The sequence below is a fragment of the Verticillium dahliae genome, genomic scaffold (assembly GCF_000150675.1).
Source record: "Verticillium dahliae VdLs.17 supercont1.23 genomic scaffold, whole genome shotgun sequence".
Classification (NCBI taxonomy): Eukaryota; Fungi; Ascomycota; class Sordariomycetes; order Glomerellales; family Plectosphaerellaceae; genus Verticillium; species Verticillium dahliae.
Genome location: NW_009276931.1, coordinates 285,382 through 296,020, shown reverse-complemented (window position 1 = coordinate 296,020; position 10,639 = coordinate 285,382). Strand labels below are relative to the sequence as shown.

At 52.5% G+C, this 10,639-nt stretch overlaps 3 protein-coding genes across 3 annotated transcripts; all 3 read right to left on the bottom strand.

Annotated features, from left to right (window-relative positions):
- Positions 1-1,147: 1,147 nt before the first annotated feature.
- Positions 1,148-1,968, bottom strand: VDAG_09149 (uncharacterized protein). Its single transcript, XM_009655451.1, has 3 exons — positions 1,768-1,968; positions 1,525-1,701; positions 1,148-1,463 (listed from the first exon to the last, which is right to left on the bottom strand). The coding sequence occupies exons 1-3, from the start codon at positions 1,890-1,892 to the stop codon at positions 1,274-1,276; spliced, it is 492 nt and encodes a 163-aa protein (XP_009653746.1). The 5' UTR covers positions 1,893-1,968; the 3' UTR covers positions 1,148-1,273.
- Positions 1,969-3,687: 1,719 nt separating this feature from the next.
- VDAG_09148 (uncharacterized protein) lies at positions 3,688-6,500 on the bottom strand. Its single transcript, XM_009655450.1, has 8 exons — positions 6,448-6,500; positions 6,277-6,381; positions 6,188-6,231; positions 5,732-6,074; positions 5,396-5,453; positions 5,020-5,317; positions 4,594-4,968; positions 3,688-4,542 (listed from the first exon to the last, which is right to left on the bottom strand). The coding sequence occupies exons 2-8, from the start codon at positions 6,373-6,375 to the stop codon at positions 3,966-3,968; spliced, it is 1,794 nt and encodes a 597-aa protein (XP_009653745.1). The 5' UTR covers positions 6,376-6,381; positions 6,448-6,500; the 3' UTR covers positions 3,688-3,965.
- A 1,058-nt stretch (positions 6,501-7,558) lies between these two features.
- VDAG_09147 (uncharacterized protein) lies at positions 7,559-8,565 on the bottom strand (the record flags this gene model as incomplete). Its single annotated transcript, XM_009655449.1, has 3 exons — positions 7,559-8,158; positions 8,234-8,314; positions 8,407-8,565. The coding sequence occupies 3 exons, from the start codon at positions 8,563-8,565 to the stop codon at positions 8,054-8,056; spliced, it is 345 nt and encodes a 114-aa protein (XP_009653744.1). The 3' UTR covers positions 7,559-8,053.
- Positions 8,566-10,639: the final 2,074 nt, after the last annotated feature.

Sequence of the window (10,639 nt, the reverse complement as noted above, 5' to 3'; positions counted from 1 at the left end):
ATTCTAAATCTATGGCATAATAGGGGTGCCTAGTTAATTCGTACGAGCAGATAACTCCACAAATTACTAGGTCCAGTCTCTTCTCCTACCATATCTGTGCCGGTTACTTTCCTGGTTTCATCACGGATAGTGCGTTCATTAACCAGAAACTTAATCTCGAGGTTGAAATCACTGTGGGCCTGAACCTAACGCCTGTTCTGCTAGACCAGAAGGTTCTCTCCCCTTTCAGTTCTGCTAAATCCTGTAATTCGTATCTTCGACAAGGATTCGAGAAGGTGCAATCGCCCATGTTAAACCAAAAAGAGTAAGCAAGAAGAAGGTTCACATGACAATAATCTCGATTTCGACGGCTTATTTTAGGTAAATACACCGAACACTCTCAGCCCTTTTCTATGCGTGGCCTGTTCCTCAGCTAACAAAGGTGCCGGCCGCTTTGACACATGACCCTCGGGCCCCAGCTCGGCGATGGGTTAAGGAAGTCTGCGTGGCTGGTGTTGAGCGCGCTGTTTTTTCCAGGCCAGCGAGCAATTTCAGAAGGGCGTGTAGCCAAAGAAGCGGTCGGATGCGTCGGTGGTGACAGGGTCGTTGATGCATGGGGTCAAGTGCATAACAGAGAATCGTCATTTTGACACCTTTGATAGACCAGTATAACAGAAACAATAGCCGCGGAGCTAGCAACCAAGCCTCTATGCCTGTCGATGCACTCTTCTGTGCACTTTGAGAGCCTTATCGACAAGATGAGAAGGCACGTCTTGTTTACAAGGCCACCGAGAGGGGGTTCCTTGGCTAGTATACTCCGTGAACACGACACTGTCAATGGAGGTCGACAAAAGCTCTCCCCCACCCGGGCGTCTAGATTCTCATAATCCGAGTGGAACGAAGAGATGTCCCCAAGCTTCCAGAATACTGAGAAAGGCCGTAGACCTCGGTGGTATCAGGTTTCCCTGACAAGCCTACGTACTTGTAGCGCGGGATGTTCCAAAGAACCTCTGTGGTTATCAAAATCACAACAAGCCTCGGATACTCGGCTTCCCAGTTGCCAAACTATTATACAGCATCCCAATATGCTAAGATAAAATGCTAGCAGCTCTTGACTCGTGACATCATAATACTAACACATTTCTATCAGAAGTAGCGATCATTAGAAGCTTTCCTAGTATGTTGATGATTTTGTTTTTAGAACTAAGCTGAGGATGGAGGGAAATATCAGGTTGGTGAACTTTCTCATGAAAATTCAAGCCCCGTAATCCTTTGTCCACATAAAGAAAGGAAATCAGTGGTTTTCGATAGACGACCTTCCAGTACGGGCAATCTCGTCTTCGTTCACAAAGCGGGCTTTGCATAAAGGACAAGTATCGTGTAACCTCAAGAACCAACACGTAATGCACCCAGAGTGAAATATGTGGCCACAAACCAGTGGGCGGACCATTTCCTCGTCTTCTAGAACCTCCATACAGATTGCGCTAAATTCGTGCGTTTAATAACCAGTTTGAGAAAATCATGGGGCGGCCCAGACAACCTTACCACACTGTGTAGTTCGTAGATTGTTGACATAATGCTGTGTCTCGTATTATGCTCTTGTATTCTAGGAACAGCTGACGGGCGGCGACTTTATCAAGGCTCCCCGTTTTATTCGGGCCACGTGTAGCCTCTGGGTCGTGTGTTTCCCAACCTTCAGACCTCGGATATTCTGAGAAATACCTTTAGCTTGTAAGCTTATAGAAAGGCAAAAGGTTCGACGCCGGAAATAAGTGAGGAAGAACATACCGGATTGAAACATTTATAAAAAGCACGACTATCACCAAAGCCACAACCGTGCCTATGGCCACACCAAAAATCCAGGGAGACGGTTTGTTTGTCGAACTGTCGCCGTCAGATGAGTTGGTTGTCATTATATCTATCGGGTGCGACAAATGCTCTCCAATATTATTCTTTGGTATCAGTCTCACCGTCGAATCAGTCAGTGGTAATCCGGTATGCAGGCAGCAGTATGGCCATAAATCGACGGCAAAAGCTAATATATTTGTCTAGAGCGTTCGTTCATTTTGCTGTGACTAAGAAGTCTCACATTCAATCATTGCGATGTCGTGTTAATCAAAGTTAAACTATGAAATGGCTGTTCATTTGAGTATTCCCATCACCTCTGGCCGCCTTTGCATGATGGCACCACCATGAAGGCCCATGGTCGGTGTGTGGTGGCACCATGGGCTATGGGACCCCACTGTGAACTTTACGATGTTGGTTCAGCAGTGGTCCCACCTGTGCTTCCCGGCTTTCCTGTTTGTGGGTGGAATCACATCTGGAGGTGTAGTTTCGTCGACCGTTTGGGGACCCACCCTGCGATTTTTAGGTCCATAGATGGGGCCAAGCCTATCACGCTGCCCGCAAGGAGTGGAGCGAATCATCCGGCAAGTGCCGGAGGGCGATGACGGTGAGTAGTACCACTCGAACGTAATTCGTGACTGGCCCCCATCTAATCCATTAATTTGGTGATGGGATCACGCGACTTCGGGACGGCTGTAAAGTTACTCATCACCACCCCATGATACCACTCCTGCAACACCGCCGAACAGGGCAGCTGTGACTTGTTCGTCAGGGTAGCATCATTCAAAGTCAGGTTCAGTGTTATCGGATAAGTAAGGCCCTACGAAGATGGGCTTGCTATCAGTAACACCATGCGACAGGAAATGAACTGACGTGCTACTGCCCCTCATTTTCGCCCAATCAGATGCGTGATCCTACCGGACATGAGATCCGGCCGGCGCGAGGCTCTGGTTCGAGATCACAGGGTGGCCGTGCTGCAGTACCTAAACAAAATTTCTTGTGGTCACACATTTGCTGCATGCCCAAGGAGTCTGTCTGCCATTCTAGGCCTAGTTTACTCTGGATTATCGCCTATGTGGCGGATCGAGGAAAATAGCATGGTGCCACGGACAGCAGGCCCATATTCTGATGGTTTCGCTTCTCTACTGTGGTGATGCCACCATGACTACGCTATGACGAACGATTACACCTGCGCAGTTCGGTGGTGTGCTGCAGGAGTGGTATCATGAGCCAACATTGAATCGTTCCGAAGTCGTGTAATCCCACCTACCACAACCGTGCCCAAAGATCCTCGGGGCAGTGTTCATGTAAATATGGCTGGGCTAGGAACAGCCTGACGGGCGGGGCAATCATTAGGCAGGTCCGATAGGAGTACTCCTTCTACCAATCGGAGAGCTGGCGTCTAGCCATGAGGGTTCGGGTGTGAAGGGACCCTAGAGTTCTCCGGCGCTGCGTGGCTCCATATCGGAGCCGGCATGTCATCCGATCAGGTCATTGACCAATAGTCAGCGCGGTCCTTCTTCATCCAGCGCCACAACTGTGCCGCAGTTTCGCCCAATCATATGCTTGACCTTCCCGGACAGGAGATCCGGCTGGCAAGATTGCTCTGGTTGGAAAACACAGAGCGGCGGGGCTCTAATAGTACTTGAACGAAACCTTGCGGCCGTGCCGTTGGCCCACAAGATGAAGAGGTAACTTAGGTGATGAGCAGGCGCAAACAAGCGTATGACAAGAAATGGCTACCTTGCTCGCTGGGTCTTCTAAAGTTCTCTTTCAATACGGTTTCAGCCTCAAGCATGTATTGCTTTACTTATCTGCTGCATGTCCTACCATTTTAGTTTCACTCTCGACTGCCGCCTGGACGCCGCGTACGGCGTTCTGCCTGCTTCACGGGGACGTGTTGGCTTGGACCGATCCAGACTTGCCGCAGGGGCCCAGAACATCGACCTGCCTTCCCCAAGTTCTTTTTGGCTGGAAACTGCGTATTGCTATCAGCTGAACCCTCTTCCCTGAATCACAGGTCCTACCGTTCATCCAGCCTTTCATACAAGATGGACTCTCTTGATGGGGAGATCCGCTTACTCGCGTAGCCTGCCACTTCCAAGCTCTCAACGTCATAGTACAGTTCTATAAGATCTGTATCAGACGCCTTCCGTGTTGGTAAACTCCTGCCATAGAGCCATGTCCTCAAACTGTTCGGCTAGGTTCTCGACGCTGGCCTGACGTGGGTTCGTCATGGCCAGCTCCAAGTCGCCCATGAAAGTGGCCCGAATTCTGTCAGAGGTGTCGTGGTCCAAGCCCTTCTGCTTCAACCGCTGTAGAAGCTCCCGAGCCTCTGTCCCCGAAATGTCTCCGTTGCGCAGAGTCATGGAGAGCAGAGCGCGGCCAACGACTTCAGCGAGACGGTATGACTTCCGTAGGCTCTCATACCCGGAAACGCATTGCAAGAAGTAGAAATGCCATTCCGGGTCTCGTGTGTCTTGGAGAACGGCGTTGGCAACGTAGATCAAGGCGGTATGCCAAAGGATCGTATGCTCAGACGACTGATATTTAGAGCGATAGACAACTATAAGACGTTTGAGCTGAGTTAAAGATGCTCTGAAGGCAGCCTCAGGGGAACTTTCGGAAGAGGAGAACGTTGTGAGTCGCGATTGCCGGGCTACAGGGTGTTGTATGAAAGGGCGAAAAATATCCAGGATTGCGGCATGAAACCACAAGCTAGAGGCCTTGTCATTCGAGCTTCATCAGGGGCTGAGCCTGAAAACTTACTGGAAGATTAGGACATGATGGGGGCTGTCTCCTGAGTGAATAAGCGATGATGGTAGAGTATCAGCCAAAGCAAGAAGCTCCCGATACTTGCGTTCCGCAAAATCGACAGAGACATGCTCGTTGACAGGCCTGAAGGGTTCCTGATTCCTCTTGTGGTAGACTATCGTGACACCATGCAGAATCTGCCAAAACTTGCATAGGTATGCAAATGTTTCCCCCATGTACCACAGGGTGTGGGTTTCATGGTCTTGGGTGGTAGAGACCTTACTGAAGTTCCGCAGAGGGGACGTCTGGTTGGAGCGAACTGGAATTGGCAGCACGGGGGGGTACTCCGGGTACTCCAGCCCGGGTTGCTGATAAAAGAGCGAGGTGAGGCTAGGGCGTTTAGCGCCGAATCTTTGTTTAGGTCTGACTGAGTGAACTCACATGGTCCAGTTAAATATTCCCCATGCCGCGTAACAGCTCGCGGAGCGCATGTCCTGAGGAATCTCATTCGTCTTGCTCAACGCAACAGCAGGTTCCACCCCGAACAAACACATTCTTGTGGCCATGCGGGAAGCCTCAGCAAGGTAAATCAAGACAAAGTGGTCTTTACCGTGGCCCAAGAATGCCAAGCTCAAGAGTTGGGCTCTCTCTGGCCCCGAATCATGGGCAACCGCGCAGGCCATGTAGTGATGGACACGCCCACCTGCATGCCTTGCGGCGCGAGCCACCCCATCATTACCTCATAAAAGAAAGTTATTCATTCTCGATAAACCTCAAATACATGTGGATATAGTTTGACTCAAGATCCGTTACATACTCCCAAAGTATCCCCCAATGGGTCGCACCGTCTTGTCGACGCGGTCGCCAACCACCCCCTAGTAGTTCTCGTAAGTATATATGGTCGGCGTGCCTTCCATTTGTCCTCCGTCATGTTGGAAGTCCATGCCGGGCCATGCCGCGTTCCAGTCAAAATAGAGACCGTTGTCGCTTTGTGCATCGAAGGGGGGCGAGCCGCAGGCGCCCTGCCCCTGTGGCGTAACAGGAGACCAACTGACCGCGGGCGAGATGGCGGTTCGAGAGGAGCTGTCGTGATTCGCCTTTGTGATGTTGGCGTTCTGCGACAGGTTGACCGCGGCGCCTTTTTTTTTTTTACATATTTCTCGATAAAGGAGCACCTGCAGCGCCTATGTTGGAGGACCATGTCCCTAAGCATGAGCACCTCGCCGCGCAACTTGACGTACTTGTCCCGGAGGCTCTCATTGATGGCGCTAAGGGCGGCCTCTTGGGCCTGTAGGTCCTCTATACCACGCTGCTTGCGGGCACGGTACATGTCGGCGGCTGCGCGATTGCGGGCGCGAAGGCGCGTCTTCTTGTCCGACCCGGACCCTGGGTTGTCGGTCCGGGGGGAGGGGAATATGTCGATGGGAAAGGCCGACGGGTAGCGATCGAATTTGGTCCCGGGGGGACCGTCCTCGGGCTGGTTTCCTTGTCCTGCGCTGGCCTCTTATTCGGGGGACGACCACGGCGTTTTGGCTCGATGGCTGACGACTGTAGTTGCGGCGGCTGGTGTTCCGTCACATGAGATGGGCCATATGCGACCGGTACTGACCCGCCGGAAGCGAGATCGACGAAGTAGTCAGAGGACAAGGCGCCCTGAGCTGTAGTATTCGTGGTATTAGAATGGGCCCCTGGCTCTACTTCGGGTAGAATTCTGTCCTTGTCATTGCGGGCCGAGGGAGGCAGAGGCGAGACCGACTGGCCAAGCAACAGTGTTCCACCACCCCAGTAACCCACCATGGTCGGCTGATTGAGATTGAAATGGTGGTCCGAGGTCATTGCTTCCTTATGTTGGGATTTGAGGTTTCGGACGTGTCTGGCAGTCTCGGCCCTGCCACGCCAATAGAATCCGGAATGTCAAATCCACCAGAAGCGAAGCCTGGCGGCCCCCATGGCTTGATATACCCGTCCGAGTCTATGGCATGGCCGCTGAGTAGTGTTCAAGTCCTAGACGGACCCCTTTTACACCGTACCCTCCTCGAGCAGGGCAACCGTCAAGCTGCTGCCCGGTCATGGCGCGACACTTGATTGGCCCTGGTTGTCTACGAGATTAAGCACTCGTCGTTGGTGAATGAATGTCTTGTCTGGGTGCCTCTCACTAATGGTGGGGCACACGCCTGTAGTCAGATCCCGAACAACACCCGGTTGGTCCTACCTCATGCCAGCCCCGACCGAGTCCCACTCCCAAGCTGGAATACCCCTAGCCACTTAGGCCGTAGGTGTATCCGTGTATGATGGGCAGCCGAGCCAGGAATCCCATGCAAGGCGAACAGGAAAAGATAACGGAACTAGGCCTTTGGTAGGTACCAGTCTGTCGTCTGCGTTTGGGAGCACCTGGAAGACCAGGTGCGCCGTACCACCAAATCTTCTTGGCGAGGTTACAGGGTTACAGGGGGAAGGACTTGTAGGCACTCCCGTACGTTACGGCTAGAGTGGTGGCCGGTTGGACAAAGGTCCTCGTGTAGGTGCCAGGCAAAGGTGTGTCTGTCGACGGAACCATGCCTCTGGGACCGATCCCTTCGCCCCCCTGGGATCCAAGTCTTGACCCGCGAAAATAGGACATTATCATCGCACGCTAGGATTGCGCTCACCGGTTGGGGCACTTCCTTCGCAAGCTGTGATGCATGGGTTCGTAAGCGTCATCGCCAACCGGGGGAGGGGGGTGTTCTCATAGCGATTTGTCCGCTTTGACCGTCTTGCTTGCTTCTTTTCATTCTCCGTGTTAATAGTTGAGATAGCACTTCCATTAGGTCTCCACCACCATCAGATCGACAATATGGCAGGAATTCCAGCGCTGACCAACATCAAGGCTAGACGTGCCCGTCGTCCCAACTCACCATCACACCCACCGTCCTTTTCCTTAGATGGAAAGCCCTCCAGCCTCAAAAAAGGATTCATGGCCACTCGTCCCTTCTCGTCGTCTGGCACAGCGTGCAGAAGAAAAGAAATTAGGAAATTCTTGCTCGTCATTCGTTAGAATTACAAGTCGTACCCTGCAAGCCGCCTTCGAGTTCGTTCCGTGGCGCTTGTGCCATCACACATACGATGACCAAATAAAACTTGGCTCGCCCGTCATTAAGATACAATACCCAGTTCGTTGCCAAACAACACGGCACAGTCGACCAGCCAGGTGTCGCTGACCCAAAACGGTGTTCAGCCCAACCGCCCCAACTTGCTCTCTCCCCATCTTGACCGTGTTATCTTGTGAATCACCCAGTGCGCCCCTTGCTGAATTGCGATACCCCGGTTGTTGTCCTCCTCCATGACGAATTATCCGCTTGTGTCGGCCATCCACCCCGATCGACCGTTTGCCATGGATGCCGGTCGTGCACTATATAAGATCAGCGACAAGCTCCTGTGCCTCGGGGCGGTGAGTGGCTCCTACTTAACTGGCGTCCAGAATTCCGGTCACTCTTCCCTACCCGCAGGGGGTGCCGCAGTAGCCGCATTCTTTGCCGGGTAGTACCCACACCTCTTTGCCAGATTCGCGGCAGGTAGGGCACCGAATACCAGGAAGATATTGCTGTGGATATCGTCAGCTCGGCATCTTAATGTAGGACAGGGTCAGCCATAAGGCCTATGGTGGACGGTAACTGACAGGGTGCGATGCGTTGTTGGCCTTCTGCTGGCACGCGGTAAACATCTTGACGGGTTGACCTTGTGCGACGTGGGCCATCTCCTATGTGTCCTGGGGTTTAGAACTGGTGTCGGCCGAGGACGTTAGGGTAGGACGAGTTGACTAAGCGGTGACGAGGTATGCGGAATGTTGACCTTAAAGGCTGGTTGCTGGTGCTGTAGGCGACGTCTGTGTTGGATGGAGAGTTGATGATAGTTGTGGATGAGAGCGAGGACCACAGGCGTTGATGATGACGAGGATTCGGCGTTGCTGCCAGTGGTGTATTTATACTTTCCTTTGTCTGGGGGAGCCATTTCGTGAAAGTGCATGTTCGACAGACAAGGACCAGGCTGCCACGAGCGGAGAGGCAATTCTGAGCGATCGAGTCGGCAGCGGGAAGGGGACGGACAGATGGGCAAATGACGGGGACGCGGGTGAGGAGACAAGCGAACGGGCACTGCGGCTGATCCATGTTCCTAGGAAAAGGACGGACGGGTGCTGCCCTAGTGGAAACAAGCTATGGAGGAAACGGCACACGTGTCTCATAATCGGCGAGTAGCCGGCCGAAGCGGCAGCAATCAGCTAAGGCTGTTATTCACTCGAATGTAAGTGACAGCAAGAGAGAGTATTGAACGGCGTGCTCCATGGGTGTGTGTCTGTGTACGTGATTTGTACACAGATACGCGAGAGCCGGGGTTGATGCGTGTTGATAGTTTACGTTATGGGGTGAGAATAGTGACATAGCAGCGTGGTGTTTCTGCCCGGCTTTAAAATCCGAATCCTTCTCTCATTTTAAATCTCCAGAGGCATGTAATGGGTGTTGCAGGGAGCAAACTCCTTCCTAAGACGGTGAGTGAAACTCGCAGCTTTGCCTGGTTCTTGGAAACGCCGCCAATGCAGGCTGGGATGGGGCCCGTCTGCTGATCACAAAACAATTAGACACACCGACTGCGGCAAGGTATTCACAGCGTGCTGTGTCAGCGTGGTAACTTGATACCCAGGAGCCAGGAACCCGGGCTTGTCGGGGTACGGATGAGGACCCAATCAATTTAGCTTCAAGTACTGGTCCAACACTCCAAAAGAGGGCCTGGAGAAGTTTGTGCTTGGATAGAGGGGGTGGTAGGGTGAGACAGACCGACCAGAGCTTGAGCTTTTTGCGAACCCGAGGGAAAAGTTGGCTGTTTCTGTCATCAGCAATGATAAGTAACTTTGAGCTGCTTTGAGCACACGACGTCGTTTGTGCGGTGGTCCCATCCAGCTTCTCCGTCTAGCATATGGCGTGTGCGCCTTGCCCAGCTAGCAACGACAAGCTCTCAATCTCCAAACTATCATGACATGCGCCCCTCGTGACGACTATGTCCAGCTTTGACAGTCAACAATTCCGCTGCATTCGGCCTGCCGAAGCTGGCCTGCAGTCTGCCAATACCACTGCGATCACACCCTTCTCTGCCAGCACCCATGTCGAAGCCCTGCTTCCCAGTTTCCCCTACCCATCGTTAACCTGGAGGAATCGGAACCCAGCAAGCGTAAACACAGCAGGAACGAGTTTCCTGCGATAACTGCTGTAGAAAGAAGAATCGTGTATATTCTACCTCTCGTTCCCTGCAATAGAGTACCGTACCTAGTGAAACTCCACATTCGTTTTGGGCAGTATGGGCAGGCCCCAAGTAACAGGCATGTCGAAAGAAACCCACGCCATGCGTGTACCCGAAACAGCTCGACGAAATCACAATCAAGTCCTCCAATATCTTGCAAGGGCTTCTATCGTCTTCCGATGTTGAAGCCCTAGACATTTTGCGCATGCTCAGGGCCAACCGTGGACCCGCAGCCGTTCTATCCATCTTGAAGACAATTCCCGACTCCCTATCCAAATCATCCGCACCGTCAATCGAGTGTACTTCCCAAGGGCCATCCCACTCTAGCTTGGAGTTCGAGCTGATGAGGAAGATCCCACCTCGCGTCCCCTCCTTGTCGCAGCTCAGAAGGAGCCCCAATCTGTCCAGGCCCTTGAACATCCCATAGACAGGTTTTATGGGTCCACAGTTCGTCTTGGCTGCTTTAATTTACACGTGCTTCGGTAAACTTACCACTCAGGACTTTATTGGGTGTGAAGCGACTATGTTCTGACGTGGAAGCAGACAAGGCCTTAAGCTCTGCTCTTGCTTACGCTTTATTATCTTAAGACCTAACTCGTCTCTTACAGAGTTCACGGAGACAGCTGCCGTACCCCAGCCTCGGCCTATTGCGATGAAAGGTTACGTGATCTGGACGTTACCTTCTGGACTGACGTCATGATCTCGAGTGAACTTGCTGCACGCATCATATCCCAATATCCGGCAACGGATCATCCCCTTCTGGCACCCTCGACCCCGACCTGTTCTTGTCGGA